The sequence below is a fragment of the Schistocerca piceifrons genome, chromosome 2 (genome assembly GCF_021461385.2).
Source record: "Schistocerca piceifrons isolate TAMUIC-IGC-003096 chromosome 2, iqSchPice1.1, whole genome shotgun sequence".
NCBI classification, from domain to species: domain Eukaryota; kingdom Metazoa; phylum Arthropoda; class Insecta; order Orthoptera; family Acrididae; genus Schistocerca; species Schistocerca piceifrons.
Genome location: NC_060139.1, coordinates 619,637,207 through 619,657,151, shown reverse-complemented (window position 1 = coordinate 619,657,151; position 19,945 = coordinate 619,637,207). Strand labels below are relative to the sequence as shown.

At 36.4% G+C, this 19,945-nt stretch overlaps 1 protein-coding gene across 2 annotated transcripts; it reads left to right on the top strand.

Annotated features, from left to right (window-relative positions):
• The first annotated feature begins 10,446 nt into the window (after positions 1-10,446).
• LOC124776636 lies at positions 10,447-18,634 on the top strand. Of its 2 annotated transcripts, XM_047251725.1 has the most exons (5): positions 10,447-10,892; positions 13,601-13,774; positions 14,527-14,604; positions 14,686-14,972; positions 16,545-18,634. In XM_047251725.1, the coding sequence occupies exons 1-5, from the start codon at positions 10,863-10,865 to the stop codon at positions 16,576-16,578; spliced, it is 603 nt and encodes a 200-aa protein (XP_047107681.1). In that variant the 5' UTR covers positions 10,447-10,862; the 3' UTR covers positions 16,579-18,634. The 2 variants fall into 2 exon arrangements, 1 of the variants encoding a protein (XP_047107681.1); XR_007015642.1 differs by lacking the exons at positions 10,447-10,892; positions 14,527-14,604; positions 14,686-14,972 and having other exon boundaries at positions 13,639-13,774.
• The last annotated feature ends 1,311 nt before the right edge of the window (positions 18,635-19,945 follow it).

Here is a 19,945-nt window from a genome sequence, read left to right as displayed (position 1 = left end):
TTACATTGTATTATTATTAACCTCATTGTATTATTTTGTTTTGTACTTTTTTACGTATATATTGTTTGTGTCCATTTCTTTGAAATGGCTTGACAACATCCATACAATATTTATGGTCAACGGATGGATAAATAAAATAAATAAATGGGCCCCACTGGCAATATTTGCCAAAGTATTGAGTCTTCCTCACCGTATCTCCAGTGACCATGGCGGAAATTCCACGTTAAATGTTTATTTGACAGGAACTTGATTTATTCTCTCTTTTTGGATACTGGAAGAGAATATATCGTGTTTGCTAACCAAAGATGAAGGACGCCTGAATCAACCACAGTTATATATTATGGGACGTGCGTCTCGCGGGCCCCGAGGAATCGCTTCATGACGTCATCAGTAAGGCTGAAAGCGTGACAGCGCTGCCTGGTGACTAGACCTGTAAACAGCTCTGTTGACGTAAGTGACGTCACACGTTGGCCACAGCGTTTGTACAGACTTGCCATTAGCTATTGTTTTGGAACGTCAAATCAATCCAGATTGTTTGAATGAAGCTTCCACTAACAGAATTAAATGTAGAAACAAGGTTTGAATGCGAATAATCTGGATTATGGTGACATAATAATCCGCAGCGTAGTCAAAGTTACACATTAGAGTCTTACATGATTGATTGAAGCCAACTGATAACAAATTATTGGTCGAAAGGCAGAGTGATTTATAGCACAACACATATTACGCATTGAGGACAATGTGTCTAAATGTTTTTAACGTATTAACTGCAGCTTACCAATGTAGGCTAACTACCACTGAGATGTTTGCAGCACGAATTTGTCTTTGAACCCATACCAGCAGTAGCAAATGCGGAAAAACAAATCAAGTATGGTAAAGGATACGTAGTGGAACGCCCATTGCATTTTTCCAGTTTGTGTACGATATCTGTAAATAATATGCGTCAAAACACGTCGGATGATTGTTCATTTTCTAATATATGTTTTTTGGGATGACCCAGTAGTTTTATTTTTTCATTATGAGAAATGCATTAAATGTGGGAAAGTGCATTTAAATACGCCGCAAACAAATATTAGGCAAAGCCACACGTCTGTCTGTTATCACAACCGTTATTTCTCATTCACTGTGTTCCACAACTGTCGACGAAATTATCGCTTTTCAACCTAATGTAGACCTCAGACTATGCTACAAATAGTTATTACTCCAGCCAAGGTTTCTAGGGAAAGGGGGCGAAATCCAGTATAGTGCTCTAGCCCAGATATGTGCTCTTGCCCAGTGTGTGTTACCGATATGCGTAAATTTTGATCGCTGTTTTTCTGTAAACAAACAGCTATATGCCAATCACATCTCCCTGTATGTAGTTTCTCAAAAATCCAGTTTATGTGATCTTAAGATAAAAAGAGCTCAATGAGGGAATATTAATCGATCCAAGCAGTAAGCCTACTGACATCTCCAAATTGTAAGACTGCTATAGATGCAAGTCACTGATTGTCAGAGTGTATCAGCGGGACAAAACATTTGAAGTAAATCACAAAGCTTAGTTAGTTCAATGATTACTTCTTAATGTAGTAGGCAGTCACAATTTTCTTCCATATTTTGATGTACATACATACTACACAAGCAACCAAATGGTACCTGGTGGAGGGTATCTTGTACCACTACAAATCATTTTCTTTCCTGTTCCACTCGCAAACAGAGAGAGGGAAGAAAGGCTATCTACCATCCGAGCCCAGATTTCTCATGCCTTCTAAATTTTCTCAATAGTGTTGTACAAAAAGAACATTATTTTCCCTCCAGGGATTCTCATTATACTCACACATAGTTTGAAACTACTGGTAACCTATATAGCAACCAGACTCTGAGTTGCTTCAATGTGTTGCTTAAATCTGACCTGGATCTCAAACATTGGAGCAGTACTCATGAATGTGTCACATAATTGTTCTATACGGGTGGTGTACGTGATCTTCCCCTCATTTCCAGTCACAAACTATATTCATCTTCCCAGAGGAAGGAAGTAACAACCCTGAAAGCTAGAAAGGTTTTTTTTTTAAGTGCTGTTTTTCTCTCATACTTTGTACAAGTCATTTCATAATTTTACAATGAGTACTGTCAGCTGTACATATAATGGTAACATTAAAATCCTGTTAATTTGAACCTTAGTGTTAACATTAACTAGCAATTGCATTCATGAGTCGAAACATTATGTTTAATTATAATTATAGAAGGAGAAGCTAATAAAATATTTTTTTTACTTTGTATTTTTTTATTACCTTAGGATTTTCAGTTTTCTGCCTTATGTCTAGCAGAAACCTGTTAAAGACTTTCAATCAGAGTGTGATATTCCATTCTGAATCGTAGGCAGGGATGTATAATCTATATGGACATTGTTTTTACTTCCAGTATTTTGCAAGTTCATTTCACTGAACAGAGTAAAATTACCCCTATTATGAACAACAAATACTATTAGGGAGTAAATATGTTGACATGTAAGTGAAAGACTCCGTAGGGCTCTGAAAAGACTTCTGTAAGAAGCTGCGCCAACAATTTTACACAATAATTTTACTCACATGGATAAAAAGTTTTGATAACTTGCCACATCAGATTTGAATAAAATCGCAAGCTTTTCATAGCAGTATGTTGATGATTTTCACTTATGGACCGTCTGACAGCAACTGAATAAAACACAATTTTAGTGCCATACGCGTTTCGCCTTTATTTTCTGCAAGGCATCATCAGTGGCCTGTAATATGTACATATGTTAGCTATTTTATTTACATTTTTTGTCACTGTGCCTATAGGTTATAAACAGTTCTGGTGGTTGGTATTTCCTATTAAGTAGTAATGTTTTGAACTGTACTTACAGGTTGCATAGACAGTTTCTTACATATTACGCTCCTGTTCCATTTTTGGTCTTGTTCTTCTTCCTATGAGCGCCAATTTGCTGTTTTTTCTGCATTCCACAGCACTATGCACTGAACGCTTTTTTTAATGCAATGTTTTGGTTTCTGAGGCCGACTGTCAAATGTTTTTGCCAAAGATCGACAAAGATCGAATAGTATTGCCAAACTGTGTGTGTGTGTGTGTGGGTTTTTTATGTTATCATTTCCTTTATTAAGTGTAGTAAGGAGCCTGTGCTGATGTGTGTTTGTTCATTTATCACATGTTTGTTTTCTGCTATGGCTTTCTGGATGTGGAAGTTCTCTTGCATTTGTATAAGATGTTTGTCATGGTTGCTTATTCTCATTATTTTCATTTCTTGTTCCATGTTTGGAGGATGATGGTTGTAGTGTTTTAAATGCTCTGCAAATGTGGAATGGTTTGTTTCATACTTCCAACATCTGATATGTTCTTTGTATCTTGTTTCAAAATTCCTGCATGTCATGCCTATGTATACTGCATCACAACTTTGACATTCAAGTTTATATATTCCTGATTGTTGGAATTTGTCCCTCTTGGTAGCTGGCTGGCTTAGGTGTGATTGAAGGGTTTGCCCAGGCTTATATGCTATTTTGAAGCCCTGTCTCTTTAGGATGTTTGCAACTCTGTGTCTTAGTTTATGTGTGTAGGTCATGGTGTACCATCTGGTTCTTTTCTGTGTGGTGTTGTCATTGTGTGTGTTTGTAAGTTTTCAGCTTGTGAGTTCTTTTGTATTGTGGAAATGTTGTGTTTGTTTTTATTTGTGTTTTTATTTTTTGATTGAGCCTGTGTACCACATGTGTGTCATACCCGTTGTTCCTAGCTATTTGTATGATCGTGTTCATTTCTTGTTCATAGTTTCTCTTACTGAGTGGGATTCTGTTTAATCTATGTAACATGTGCCTTAGTGCTGCAAATTTCTGGCTTTGGGGGTGGTTGGATGTGGAATGTATTATTGTGTCCGTGGCTGTTGGTTTTCTAAAGATGTTAAATGTATGTTTTCCATTTTCTTTTTTAATTGTAATGTCAAGAAAATTTATTTGATTTTCTTTTTCTTTTTCAAGTGTGAATTTTATGTTCTTATGAGCTTTGTTTATTTCTGAATGGAGTTCATCTATCTTTTCACTTGGCTCGTCTACCAAACAAATAATGTCATCCACGTATCTGTACCAATATATGATTTTGAAACTTTCATTTGTGGTTATCTTATCAAATATCAGATTTTCAAGGTGACTGATGAAAATGTTTGCTAGTGTTCCTGATATTGGGGATCCCATGGGCAGTCCATCAGTTTGTAGATAATATTCTTCCTCAAACTGAAAGTAGTTTTGTTCAGTTGTCAGTCTGAGCATATCTGTTATTTCTTTTATTGCGTCTGTGGTGAGGTTGCTGTGGGATGAGAGATTTTGTTCTATGATTTCTATTGTTTCTGTGATAGGGATGGAGGTATACATATTTTCTATATCGAATGAAATCAGTGATGCTGTGTGTGGTACCTGTATGTTCTGTATATTTTCTATTAGGTTTCCTGTGTTTATCACTGTTCTGTTGTTTTCTACTTTATAGTGTTTTGTAACTAACTTTTGGAGGTGTTTGGCTATGCGGTATGTTGGGGCTTTCTTGAAGTTGATAACAGGTCTCATTGGCATTCTGTCTTTATGTACTTTCGGTTGACTGCGGAGTGTTGGTGCTTGTGGGTTTTTCTGTGTTAAGTAGTATTTTTGTTTGTCTGTGAGTGTGTGTTCAATGTTTTTCAGTGTTCGTTTCACATTTGCCTGGAATCGTGTAGTTGGATCTGACTTCAGTTTTTGTATTGCGTTGGTGTTTATGTATTCCTTGGTTTTTGTGATGTATTGCTCTTTATCCATGAGTACTGTTACATTGCCCTTGTCTGCTCTTGTTATTAATACGTTGTTGTTTGTTAACTTTTGTTTTAACCTTTTCATAGTAGCTGCTTCTGTTTGGTTGCTCTTATTGTGTGTCTGCTGTGTTTGTTTTATTATGCCTTTTATTTCTTCTTTTACTAGTTCTCTTGTCAGTCCTATGTTTATTTCACAATTATTTTGTTGTTCTTCACGTGTAAGGATGTGTTCGGTTTCTACTATGAGCAGCCTCCATCACCGTCACCAGTAATGGTACTGGTGTGGTGTACTGTAGCAGCACATTAAAAGTGAAACTTCCTGGCAGATTAAAACTGTGTGCCCGACCGAGACTCGAACTCGGGACCTTTGCCTTTCGCGAGCAAGTGCTCTACCATCTGAGCTATCGAAGAATGACTCACGCTCGGTACTCACAGCTTTACTTCTGCCAGTATCTCGTCTCCTACCTTCCAAACTTTACAGAAGCTCTCCTGCGAACCTTGCAGAAGTAGCACTCCTGAAAGAAAGGATATAGTGGAGACATGGCTTAGCCACAGCCTGGGGGATGTTTCTCATTCTGGAAATATTAAAAGTGTTTCAATTGAATTGATTCTGCATTATTTCTCTTGCTCATGTCCTTGACATTAATGCTACCAAGTTGTGTTCTTGTACAGTAATTAGTTTCCATGTTATAACATGTTAAATATAGAAAGTTTAACTGTAACCAAGCAGTAGTTTTCTTTGATGACAATATCAGTTCCAGTGCACAACTGTATTTCAAAATCTGTCTTGTGGGGTGAAAATCCATTACTGCTGCTATCTTGTGCTGACAATGAGATGACTTTCATAGAAATACTGAATTATTTCATTTGTAATACAGTTTCATAGTTTTTGTAGTTGCTCATGACCTTTACACTTGCATGCAATAGATGTAGCATCAGCATACAGAACTATCCTTGAATTTGGGGAGCAGTATTTTGTCATTTACATAAATCGACAAAAGAAAGTATCCCAGTACTAAGTCCTGGGTACCCTGTATTACATATCAGTTATTTTAGATCAGTGTATGCCACTCGCCATTCTTAAGAGTGAAAACTGATTTGTGATAGATAAGGTTTTATTAAACTGTGAACAATTATCAGCATTATTACCCAGCCGTTTTCCCAGAGTATTTACTATCTCTCTGTACAAGTAATTGATAGAGATTAGCTTTCCCATCTGTAGCTTATAGCAGAAAGTTCAGTAACACCTTCAACATGTAAGGAATTGAGCACCAACTATTGGCACTTTTGCAACATCACCATAAGGTTTGATATCCCTACTGAAAGACGAGCAGAAATTTTTTGTTAATTGGTGCATAATAAAGTTCTTTTTTGGCATACCAGTGCTCAGTAATAACTGAAACATCTGGTTTATTAAAACATGCTATTATGTCCAAATCATTGTGCTTACTTCCTAGGCTCGTAAAGTTTTGGAAGATGATCTTTGTCCGCAGGTTGCATTGCCACCACATGTTTTTTTCTTTTTTTTGTTTGTAACCATAAATATCCTCATTAAGTAAATCAGATGTACTTGTCAAACTGGGAAGAGGACACAAAAAGGTCACACATGTACAAAATAATAATAAAAGGAAAGATTCAAAACGAGTTTCTTACAGCAAAATGTAAAACTTAATTGTTTTTGGATATATTACTTACTTATATCCTTCATTCAAAAACTTAAGAAGGCTGTTAGTTTAGTGTCTTCAAGGCATAATGCTGTTTCACTGAGCATCGCAACAATCAAGCCTGAGTTAGTAGTGTACTATGATACTACCTATGAAGAAATTGATGCACTGGATGTGAAGTGCACTGTTTAGTCTACCCAGCAGGTGTTCCAGAAGATGGCCCTGCACTATTCTATAGCATCATGAATATTTGTGTGGTATATACATTAGTGATATATTCATCACTGACAGAAAATTTAATAATCACATTTTTCCTTCAAGTTTCTGAAATGGCAGTTGATGAGATCATATCTGAAGAGACAGCTATCAACCCACACTTTCAGCATGAAGTAGGACTACAATTACCAGAATTCTGAAATGTGGATCTAATAAACCTAGAGTTGCTGTAGGAAAATAAGTAAGATGTGACATGTGTCCCAGATCAAAGATGAGAAAATGAAAGGTTGCTGTATTAGTTATAGCACACAAATATGCAGTGACTAAGAAGTGTGAAATGACTGTGTTCAAAGCTATGTAGACTTGTTTAATTCCTGGTTTAAGTCATTCACATTATTTCATTGATGTGTTTCCTGCTGCCATCCATTAATATCAGAATGTCAACAACTACTTTGTTACTTTAAAATCTTCAACATGTTCACTGTGGCGGACACAAAGGTCAATAAGAGCTACTAGCCACGAGCTTTTAAGTGTCAGCTGCAGTGAATGTGCAAAACAAGAAAATTTTTGCAATTTAATTTAAAGTCCTATTCAGCTTCCTTTTTCAGGCATGTTTATTTTTAAATATTAAAACTGATGAGAGTTTCATTACAAGACCCCTAATTTTGAAATCTGGATGACATCATCCCAGCACTGCAACAAAATATGCACCATACACAACAGGTTCAATGCAATCTCTCCTCTCCACAAATTTGCACCTCAGATGTGTTATATGTCATATATATGTTATACATCATATAATACTACAGTTAATTTTCTATATATCTGAGCAAAACGAGTTATTGTGTGTCCATGTTTATCTCATCTAGGCATTGCATCTTTCCCTTAACTTCAGTGTGCTTTACAATAAAATTTGTATGAAAAGTTTTCTGTGTAAATTACGTATTCTACAGCTAATGCTTGTGTAACCCAGTGTGCCATTCAGGTGGGTTTACTGGTGTGTCAGTATAATTGTCAGGTTTGGTTTGAAAGGGGTTCTTGAAATATATTCCCACATAAATTTTTATCTATTCTCAGTTGCAAAATATATTACACACTGTCAGTGCCATTTCAATGCAAAGATTTTAAATCATGCTGGGGAATATACCAATAACACAGTTGCAACATACCTCAGAAATTTAATTTTAGTTGCTTCAACCAATGACAATTACGGACCAAGTCTTGCACTGCCCTGTTTTGTGTATTAACCCGTTGGCTGGCATGAAGGTGCCGGTGGTCACAGCAGATTGCTCTGCTGGGGCCAGCACTGATCTCATGGTAACAACCAGGTATCAGCAATTTTACACTTTAATCTTACCGAGAAAAAATATTTACTTATATTTGATATCCCTTACCATTTCAAGACAATTTTTCGGTTTGCAGCATTTTTATTTAAATGACTACAAAGTTATTCATGAATTCAGTTTTAGATACATATTTAACATGATATATTTAACTGTGTAAAGGATAATTCCTGAAACAGTAATTAGCATTCTAGCTGTATCTTTTTAGCCAAGGCTGTACAGATGCATATACTTCACACTAGTTCCTAAACGACTGCTTAACACATTGACTACCATGCTGCTGACAGCAGAGCAGCACACTTAATGCTGTTTTCCAGACCTAATCATGTCAGGGCCAAAAAATGCAAACGATAATCTCTCAGGGAGTACTATAATCTAAGAATGTAAACTTATAACTAAAAAGGCCATTTCCAATTATGTCTACGAAGCAAATTGTGCTTTGAGTCAGTGATTTCTTTTGCCATAAGTGACCAGTGAACACGCATGCCATAGGATGGTGAATATTTATACTTTGCCTGTGAGAAGCAGCTATGCACATAGTCCAATTTATGTTGAAATTATCACCTGAGTATTGTAATTAAATTTGGTCTACTATAAGCAACATGATAAAGGAATCAAAAGAAAGACACACACAGAATTAATTTCTTTATTAACAATGCTCGGATTTCCACATCACCATAGAGGTACCAAGCTGGATGCGTTACTCGTTTTTTTTACATGGCGAGTTTCCCCAGTAGGCCTATAAACCATGAAACAGACAAAAAAGCTACTTCTCGTTGTCTTCTCTCCCTTGGACTTTCACTTCAGAAACTCTGAAACATCCATTACAAAAACACATTACATCACTCACAAACCTGGATTCAGTCACTGCAATTCATATCTATTTTACTGTCAAAAATACTGACTATGATCAATGATTAATTGTGAACATTCAAAATTTTTCAAATGTGCAGGTTACTGTTAGAATACAGACACTACACAATTTTTGATCAGGAAAAAGTTACGATGATTGCAACTTAAATACCGAAGCCATTTGTTATGAGAATACGCCGTTACCACAAATAATCCACATAGATGCATTGAAAGAAACTTGACTGAGTAACATAATGCATCAGAATACTATAGTCACAAAGAATGAAATTTCTGGGGTCTAGTGCAGCAGGGGATATAACCCGTCGGCTTTGAACAATGACGTCATTCCTTAGTCATAGATCGTAAGGGCATAGATAATAAAGCAGTTCTGTGTTCTAATAAGCACTATCATTAAAATAATTGAATGTAAATCTAAAAGCTTTTGCTGTTATGTTTCAGTTTCGTTTCTTTACTGATTGCTTAATGAAGTAGGATCAGTTTATTCTATCTCGTGAGATTTTTTTTTAAAAGCCAAAAACACTTATTAGGTACTGAAGGGAGCTGCTTAATACAGTAGGATCAGTTTATTCTATCTCGTGAGATTTTTTTTTTAAGTCAAAAAACACTTATTACGTACTGAAGGGAGCTAGAACATGAAGAACAATCGCTTCTCGTCTTTTGACAAGATATTGCTTAATAAAGTAGGATCAGTTTATTCTATCTCGTGAGATTTTTTTTAAAAGCCAAAAAACACTTATTAGGTACTGAAGGGAGCTGCTTAATAAAGTAGGATCAGTTTATTCTATCTCGTAAGATTTTTTTTTTAAGTCAAAAAACACTTATTACGTACTGAAGGGAGCTAGAACATTAAGAACAATCGCTTCTCGACTTTTGACAAGATATTGCTTAATAAAGTAGGATCAGTTTATTCTATCTCGTGAGATTTTTTTAAAAAAAAAGTAAAAAAACACTTATGCTTTTGACAAGATCAATGTTTATCTCTCTCGCATTCCTTTGTTTCTCAACATTCTCCTCAGCTCTTTCATCTCTGTAATACATGCTCTCTGGCGACTTGTGACGTCATTGTTCAAAGCCGACGGGTTGTATCCCCTGCTGCACTAGTCCCAATTTCTGTAGATTTACCATACATTTTACTTTTCTTGCGCATGTTAAGATTACTAACGGAAGTTACTTACCGTCCATTGTCTGGAATTTAAACTATCTCTTCTCGTCTGCAAACACGTGCTTTTGCAGCAAGTATTATCAATTTTTTTCCGTGATTGAAAAGCTTTATCGCACACAAATCCCGCCATCATATACAAATCCACAAGGCATCAGCATGCCATGTTCAAAGAATATCCGCGTTTCGAAAACTACCAGCGATATTGGCTTGCATGAGAGACGACGTCATGCCATGATATGACGTCATGATTCCTCGGGGCCCGCGAGACGCTTCTTACTATGGGAGGATGCGAAGTTCACCGGACTTGGATTTGATGTGACGTCATTATGACGTATAGACGCTACATCGAAAACGATAGAAACCTTATATCGACTATTCGACTTTTGTGAACTTTCGAGAGGTTGTGACAGAGGTAGCGATGTGCTCTGCGCCATTCGTTTAAATGTGTATTTCGTTCCTTGCTTTTAAATCGTGTATTGTACTGTGTTTGTGTCCTGTGCGTTGTTTTTCGTTTGCTCGTCTCTAATTATATGTTTAGCATTCGAGAGACTAATGAGAGAAAAGCTGACAGAATTCAGCATCGATGACGATGGGCAATTGCGTGGTTATTGTGAATCTCAAGCAGAAATTGAAGTAAATATTCATAGTTTTGCCCAGTTTTCCAACCACTTATTTAGAAACAATTTATTTCTGATTTTGCAGGTTGTCCAAAATTTTTCTTCAGACTTAAGAGTGGGAGCGTGGATATCCGATTTTTCAGATATCCTTTCTCAGTGGAAAATGGAAGTCACCGGGAATGTATTCCTGGCCCTAAGTACTACAAAGAAATGAAAGGGGTTCCTGTTCCAGATCACCTGGTTTGTAACATCATGCTATGTTTCATCTGCTTAGTAGTAGACTCTGTTAACCGGTAGCTTATAGTACAAACTAAGAAAAGTATGCATACCAGTAGCATTTATTATCTTGCATTATTAGGTTGCAAGAATTAAGATTGCAATTATGCTGGAAGCTGATTTTTGTGGGTAGTCCTATTATTAAATATTGTCTGTTATAAAATAATCTTTTTTTTATATAATGGATGAAATCAAAGTGTACTACAAAACAAACATATTCTTAAGATGTCACCACAATACAGTGATATTTTTGATTTGCTCTTATCACTGTCAATATATTGTGCTTAATTAAATGTACCATATTTCAAAACAGGTGAATTAAGAATATTAAACACTGGTAATTAACAACAAAGCTTGAATCATTAAGGGTTTGTGGGATATCGATGTTGCGATCTCGTGATAACGATATATATTGAACTGATAACGATATATATTGAACTGGTGAATGCCGCGGCATGGGAAACTGGTCAATTTCATTACCACAACCTTTATTGAGGTTTCACATTCGCTGGCTTCGCCAGCTCACAACCAAACTGTTGCCTCCCACCCTAACCTAAACCTTGGGCTGCGCTACAGATCAGTCTGTCACCACATTTTACCCTTTTTCATTTACGTAATACGTTCAAGGTGTAATGTTTATATCCACGCCACATTGAAACACACAATCGATACCTGGCTCCGTGGCAGTTGCTACATCGATATCCCTTAATCCCATAATGATGCAAGCGTTGTTGTTAATTACCTAAACACTTTTGTAATTTGCATATAAATTGAAATAGTAGGCTACTCAACTGTGTAATTACTTCAGTAATATAGGTAATTTTGAAGAATTCACGCGTGGGGCTACATATCAATAATTCGGCCAATGTCGCAAATTGTTTTTAATTTTTAAGGAGAGGGAACAAAAAATTTTCATGGGAGAAGTTAGGATGTAAGTGGAGAGTACCCTACCTTCTGTGATTTTTTAAAAATTTAAAACACTGATGATAAAGTGTGACCTTGGCAAGAGTGTCAATATGTAGCCCCGTGCATGGATTCTTCAAAATTACTGTAATATATAGGTCTTGTTTTAGCTAACATCTCTTACAAAAATTTATTACAGTTTTCTTCATTTGATAAAATGCTGACTCACATTATGGCATTGTTTTTTCCTGTTAAGTTGTAGCTGGTTAAATCTAGTCTCAAGTTAATGTTTAGGCCTGCTGGTTAAATATAAGGAATCATATGTTCTGTCTAGACACCCCTTTAGTAAATATGGCCCTAGCTTCTTTAAACCTGTGGATTTCCTCCACAGTGGAAAAGTAGTTGTGTGTTTATTAGTCTGTCTTTGCCTTATTTTGCATTATGTTGAATGTGTTGCTGAAATACTCTTATGAATCTGATAATTTGAGGTCCAAGCTAATGTACTTTTGTGGTTGATTTGGGTAGAGCTTCACTTTGAGATGTTCTCTTAGTTCACAACAGATGCTGGCCTGTGTGGTTAACTTTTAAGTGAGGTCAACCAAAAGTTGGGATTACACCCAAGTGCATTGATTAATGGTGTAACTGTCACTTAATCCAGCTCAAAAGCTTTGCACCACCCTGACATGTTTGTAGCTGGCATGTTACAGTATTTGATGGTGCACACTTGTTGGATGATTGTTTCAGAGTTGTTTACGTATTTTATTAGTCATTTGATGGTGTAGTTGAGTGTGTCATAGCTGTGTAGCATTTGTATATGTGGTTTAATAAATGGCCATAATGTGGAAGTGCAACTTACTTTTTGATCCACCCTCATATATATTAAAATTGGTGATTATGCAGGATTTAAGAATTTCTTGGGTTTTCTTGTTAGTGTCTGGTAATTTCGGATTGCGGGTGGTAGGTACTGCAGGTATTGCTTTAGCATCATTGATTCTGTTAACTTTTGATATTAGTTATGTGATTGAGTTTTGGTTTGTTGTACTGTGGAGTTCATTTTAGATAGGATAAGTAAAGGTTTTGATAACTGACATAACAATGTCTGTGTTGGTGTTTGGTGCTGTGGACTTCATTTTAGACGCGATAAAAGTAAAGTAAAATTTGTAATATCTGGTTTTGGGAGTTGGATTTGGGTTCATGGTATCAAGAGATTCACTTGAGCCATATACAGTTGAAGTAAGGGTATTGTGTCATCTTGGTGACACCACAGGTCAAAGTGGGTGGGCTGACTTTAGGTAATACCTTAGTGCTGGCCAAAATGTTAGTGGCCGTACCATTTAACTGTATTGTCGAAGCAATGCATTGCAAGCTAACTATCTGAGCACATATCCTGCGTGAATGTTCTATGCTAAACCTGTTTTAATACCTTCTGTGATTAGCAGCAGTCTGTTTGAGTAGGCTTTTTTGTACCTTTGAGTTGCTGTTTTTATTGGTTTCATCAAGGAGGCAAGTGTAGATTCATCCTTAGTTGTTATGCTGGAGTCAATTACATTTTTGCCAATTAACTTAAAATTCTTTTTGTGTAGTGTTATTCACACAGTTTGTAGCTGTCCTAGACCAGTCATTTCTAAATGTGTAGATGGTTTTTTCGTTTGTTTACACTGGAACATTTAGTTTTGAAAGCACTGTAAGGAGGAAGAAACATTTAAACCACATTGACCAGAATCAATAAAATGTTGTTTTTTTAATTAATTTTTGTTTTTTACTTCAAGGCTGACCGTACGAACCCCAGGAAGAGACTCTGTGTTATGGACACAAAGAAAAGTGGTTGCCCAGCTACATTCTCTGTTAAATGTATCCGGGTACACCCTGGATATTCAATTGAGTCAGTATACCCTGGATATTCAATTGAGACAGAGGGGGCTCATCCTAATATTAAGAAAAAGGTGAGTTTAAACTTTAACATACTTGAATATATTTTTTAATCAGTGTTTGTATACATTTAGTTAGAGACCGTTAGTACTTATCTGCTATAATTAAGTCTATTGTGTTACAGGTTTTGGAAAGCTTGAGAGAGGCTTTAGTGTCCCCAAATCAGCCCACAAGCTTTCTTAGATTTCATGTGGTTGCTTCACTAGTAGTCTCACACACACACACACACACACACACACACACACACACACACACACAGAAAGTGTCCAAGTTACTGCAGAAATACACCCTATGCTAGCAAATGAAATAGGAAATGTTGTTAAAGAAGGAACAAGATCGGTACCGGTAATCAAATTACATCTTGACAATTTTGTCAAGACAAATTTCAGTGCAACCACCATGCCAGATCATGACAATGTAATGTTTTATCCCTCAGATAAAACGATTTATAATCATATGTATAATGCTATATTGAAAATAAAAGACAACAATTGATCAGTATGCTCTGCAGATGAAAGTTAGTGAGTGGAAGAAAGAGTTGTCAGGTGGCAATATCTATTTTAGACCTTGTGCAGAGGTAGATGGAGAGGTACAGCCACTACTCTTTTGCTACCAGACTGCGTGGCAAGTGGAATTATTAAGAAAGTATGGGACAGTATGCTTGCTTGATGCGACATATAAAACCACTAAGTATGACATTCCACTGTTTTTCATAACAGTGAAAGCAAATGTGTGCTATTTAGTTGTAGGTTTTTTTTATGTTCAGGTAGAAGACACACAATCCATTTGTGAAGCATTCAATATTTTCAAGGAGTGGAACGTGGACATGAGTCCTGCATACTGGGTAACTGATTTCTCAGAATCCGAGATAAATGCTATTCAGGCAGTATTTCCCTGCTCTAAAGTGTATCTATTTTCATTTCAGAGGGAACAAGCTTGGAACAGGTGGTTACGTAAACATGTGAAAGAACAAGAAGACAGAGAGACAATAGTTAATCAGTGGAGAAGAGTTGCAGCATCGTCCTCCTTGCAACAGTACAAAGATAATTTAGAAAAAATGAAAAATCATCATGTTTTTGAAGGGAAGGCGTCTGCATTAAAATATTTTGAGAAACAATGGGTTCCGGTGCATCGTAGATGGGTGAAAGCTTTTGAGCACAAAGGCATGTTTGCCAATATAAACACAACAAATGGTGCTGAAGCAATGAATAGGTTGGTGAAATATTCACACCATCAAAGTACAGATACATTAACAGGTGTTATTACAGTTTTAGTCCATAGTTACCTCCCTAGCCTCATTGAAAAGTATTGTAAATTAAATTCTGCCATTAAGTCATACAATAAGATGATCCCTGTATTCCTGCATAGGATACACCCCACTTCACAAGGCATGTAATGAAGCGATATGAATCAGTGGAAGTTGATTTTAGTGCAGAATCGGTAACAATGGTAACTATGGGATTGTTTCCTGTAAACTGTGCAGGAAACAAAGGCTCTCATTACATGGTAAACTTCGAAAAACCTGAGTGCTCTTGTCCAGATTTCCAAAAGTTCAAGTATCCTTGCAAGCACTTCTGTGCCATTTTCCATTTCTCAGAATGGGGATTTCACAAATTGAATTTCAGTTATAGGACTAGTCCATTGATTTGCTTGGATGAAACAAATGGGTTTGGCTCGCGAAGCAGTTGCAGTACAGACACCAGCACTGTAACAAATGACTTGCAGGATACCAGCCAAAGTCATGAAACAAATGAACAGCACATTCCTGAAACATCAAATGGTAATTCAGCAGTGCGTCAACGGGCAAGAGAAGTGTGTAAGAATTTAATAAATCTGACATACAGTTGCAGTAATGAAACAGCTAATAAAATGTTGAACACCTCACAACCTTGCAACATGATGTAGAGTCATCAAACCCTACAGACAATGGCCTTCCATTAGCAGTGGCATCAACTTCAAAGTAACAGAAATATACTTGTGCACTCTGAAAAGCCAACAGAATGTGAGGCACCGAATGGTCGCCCATCAAAGTGCTGTCCACACCCAGTGGTGCTTAACTTCAGTGATATGAGGGGAACCGGTGTATCCACTCGGCCAAGGCTGTTGGCTTTGCTTTATACATAATAAATCTTTTGGCATTATGTATAATGTAGATTTGGCATGAGCCTTATGTTAAAAGATTAAACTGTAGAGGGTACTTCCCCCCCCCCTCCCCCTAGCATTCAGATTTTACTGGTGATGTTCATTTTTTACAACTTACATTGCTAGCAGTAGGTGTAAGTATTCAAAGTGCATTCCACTTACTGTAATCTGTGCAGAGCTGTTCAATAGGTACAAAGAACCACAAACTGGAGTGCAAAGTGTCTGAATGTTCTGTGATGCTTATACTTCAGAACACACACAGTATGTGAAAAATCGTTTGAATTGTCTGTCACTGGCAAAAGAATTGCAAGCAAATTGCACATAGGTACTGATGTTGCATGTTGACTAGGTGTAACAAAGTAAATGCAGCTTTAAAAATATTCACTTCAATTTTGTGTATAAGTAGTTACTGTTGATGTTATTTGCAAATACTTCCAGCCTATTGTGATCTGGCATCTTTAGCGAGTAAAATTGTGGCATTAAAGATAGCCTATATCTTAACATGTTCGCTGTAGCTGACGCTTAAAAGTATTCACACACATCTCTACCTCAGTGCTTGCAGTTTTGCTGTTGTATTGTTTGTATGCTGCTTAAGCAACTGTTTTTAACTAATCTAATTGAAATCTCTGTATTGTGTTACAGGTATGGAGTTAATGAAGAATCCACAGGGCTTTAATCAATAGAAAAAGTGCTAAAGCAACTGGAAACATATAAACGTTATCATTATCAACAGAAATGAAACTTTTTTTAACTTATTGAGAAGCAGACCAGATCATATACCCCCTCTTGTTCTTTCAGGAATGTGCTGCTTCTTTTGTGATTTCTGCTGGTATCCTGTAAGCCATGTGTTGCAATGCTAGATTTTGTATTGTAACTGCTTTATGTGCCAATTTGTGAAATCCCCATTCTGAGAAATGGAAAATGGCACAGAAGTTCTTGCATGGATATTTGAACTTTCGATAATCTGGACAAGATCAGGTTTTTCAAAGTTTACCATACAATGAGTCTTCAGTTCCTGCACATTTTACATGAAACAATCCCGTAGTTACCATCATTACTGATACTGCACTAAAATCAACAGAATTTAATTTAAAATACCTGGGAGGTAACTATGGACTAAAACTGTAATAAAACCTGTTAATGTTACATTTGTACTTTGCTGAAGGTGTGAATATTTCACCAACCTGTTCATTTCTTCAGCACCATTTGTTGTGTTTATACTGGCAAACATTTCTGTGTACTTAAAAGCTTTTACCCATCTATAATGCCCTGGATCCCACAGCTTTTCAAAGTAATGTAATGCAGACTCCTTCCCTTCAAAAACACTATGAATTCTCGTCTTTCCTAAATTAACTGCCCTCCACAGTTTAACAATTATGTCTTTCTTGTTCTTTTGCATGTTTTCATAACCACATCCTTCAAGCCAGCCAGCATCCCCCCCCCCTCCCTCCCCCAGGGGGCCTGCAGCACTTTTGTGGGCACATGTGTGGTGTCCTTTCATCTATTAAACTAACCAACCTCCCTGTGAAATAAACATAGATACACTTTAAAGATGGGAAGTACTCCCTGAATTGCATTTATCTCGGACTCTGAGAAATTGGTAACCCAGTATGCAGGATTTATGTCTGTATTCTACTCCTTGTAAAAATATTTAATGCTTTACAAATTTATCTTGTGTCTTCTATCTGAAGATAAAAATCCTACCTCTAAATAGCACACTTATGCTTCCACTGTTATAAAGAACAGTGGAATGTCCTACTTTGTGGCTTTGTCGCATCAAGCAAGCATACTGTTCCGTACTTAGTAGTTCAATTTGCCATCTAGTCTGGTAGCACAAGAGGAGTGGCTGTACCTCTCCATCTCCATCTACATCTGCACAAGGTTGGAAATAGTCACCTGTTAATTCTCTTCCACTCATTGATCTAATTTTGCAGAGCATCATAATCATTTGTAGTTCTTTTAGTTTCAAAAACTGCTTGTTATACAGGAATAAAAATGGTCCAAGGAGTAAGACATGTAGTTTTAATGTGATTTGGTCTGACTTTTTCAGCCATGGATTTGCTTTGCAGATACAAAAAAGAATTGTACATGCTGAGGAAGGAATTCTGTTAGTATTAAGACACTGTGAAAGCTCAATTGTTATCAAATTGGTGTTGTTATAGGATATGGGTGACAATGAAAATCAGTGGCTGCCTACAGCCTAATCCAATGACTTGTCATTGCATTACTGAAAACTCTAAAAGAAAGCTGAAGTACCAAACATGCAAAACATCTTCAGTTCTTTTTCGCTGTACTCCATAAAACATGAGTGTGTTAATTATTTGATTTTGTCATGGAATAAAAAAAACATGTGGGTGAGACATTTCATATGTGCTGTGATAACCAGAGTAGACTGTGTTCATTTGTCTGCTGTTTCTTCTGGTATGACACTCTTATCATTAACTGTTCCTTTCAGCCATGTGATTGCTTTGTGCACACCTTTTTATGCTATTTTCCATGAAATGCTTCATACTTTTACACATGATTGTTATGTTATACAGAAGTAAGCAATTTAATTATATGTTGAAGGGCTTTGTGCTCTTTATAGACTTTGGCAAGATATGTGTTACCTTGTGCTGAGTAATATGCTGAACTGCTCAATAATTGTTGAAATGCCTGGATGTGTAATTATCATTGTTACTGTGCTCAGATGTATTGTCACATACAATTAAGGTGAAACTGAATAAAAAATAAAGAATTCTCTAATCGTGGAATTTAGATTTATTTTGTGTGTGTGTGTGTGTGTGTGTGTGTGTGTGTGTGTGTGTGTGTGTGTGTGTGTGTGTGGATTGAATCTAAATTTTCCTTTTTTTCCCCCACCCCTCTCTTTGTAGAAGATTCCAATAGAAACTCGGTCCATTCTTATAATAACAGGCAGATCAGAAATTGTTTATAGAGGGGTGAAAAATGTTAACTTTCAGAAAGAGATGTTGTGAATAAATATTACAGTAGGCGTATATCTCTTTCAAAAGAAATGAAAGGATCGGGCTAATACGCCTTATTCAACTGCAACCAAGCGGTTTGTGTTCTTCTAAATTTTGCAGCATTTTTACTTTCCTTGCTCTTAAAGTTCCTCGAATATATTTAGGTAATAGGGAGCATAAAATGTCACCAGTTGTGAAGTTCATGTCCAAAACAGCATAAAGTTCTGATGTCACAATATGGGCAATAATGAGGCTGCTTAAGTACACAGTTTATGAATCTTATTTCATTTACATTTTGTAGACCATGCACGTAACTAATGTAACAAGCAAACCCTCAAAATTATTTATCTTTAATTTCCTCATAACTGTTATGCATGACACAAATATATTAAAACAATAAGGAACAAGATAGATAACTACTCACCGCAAAGATAACAAGTGAGCCCCAAACAGGCACAATGTGTCATCTTTGCAATGAGTCTATCTATCCTTTTCATTATTGTTATATTACAACCTGGGTTTTCCATTGTTTGACAAATATATTACATTCAGAAGAGTCAGTTGTCAAAATTACACACACAAATGTCTTAATGCCAAAGAATCATTCGACATTTAACCTCCGTATTGTCAACAAGTAACACACTGAAAAACACCAGTGTGTGAGGTTGTCTCTAGAGTATGGCCTTCAGATACTCCAGCTTTTAAATTTCACCACGGAGGAACACAAGTGCTAGTCTGTTTTATTACTACATCCCAGAGGTTGTCACATCATACTGCAAAGTTAACTTCTCATTTTGTTTGATTACACGAAGAGTACAGCATTTTACAGAAAATAAGTGACAAAAGAGCTATTATTTCTCAGATACTAGTCACTATACTCAACCGACAATATTTGCAAATAGTTCTATCAATAAAAATCTTGTTTCATTAACATTTCTTATCTGACAGTTACTTTCTACACACATTACAATTTTCATTGTACTAGATAAACAATGTTGAATGCTAGACTGAATAGTTCTGTAAGTGGCCACTACCGAGTGAAATGGAATGGAGAGAGAGAACTAAATAGAAAAATATCTC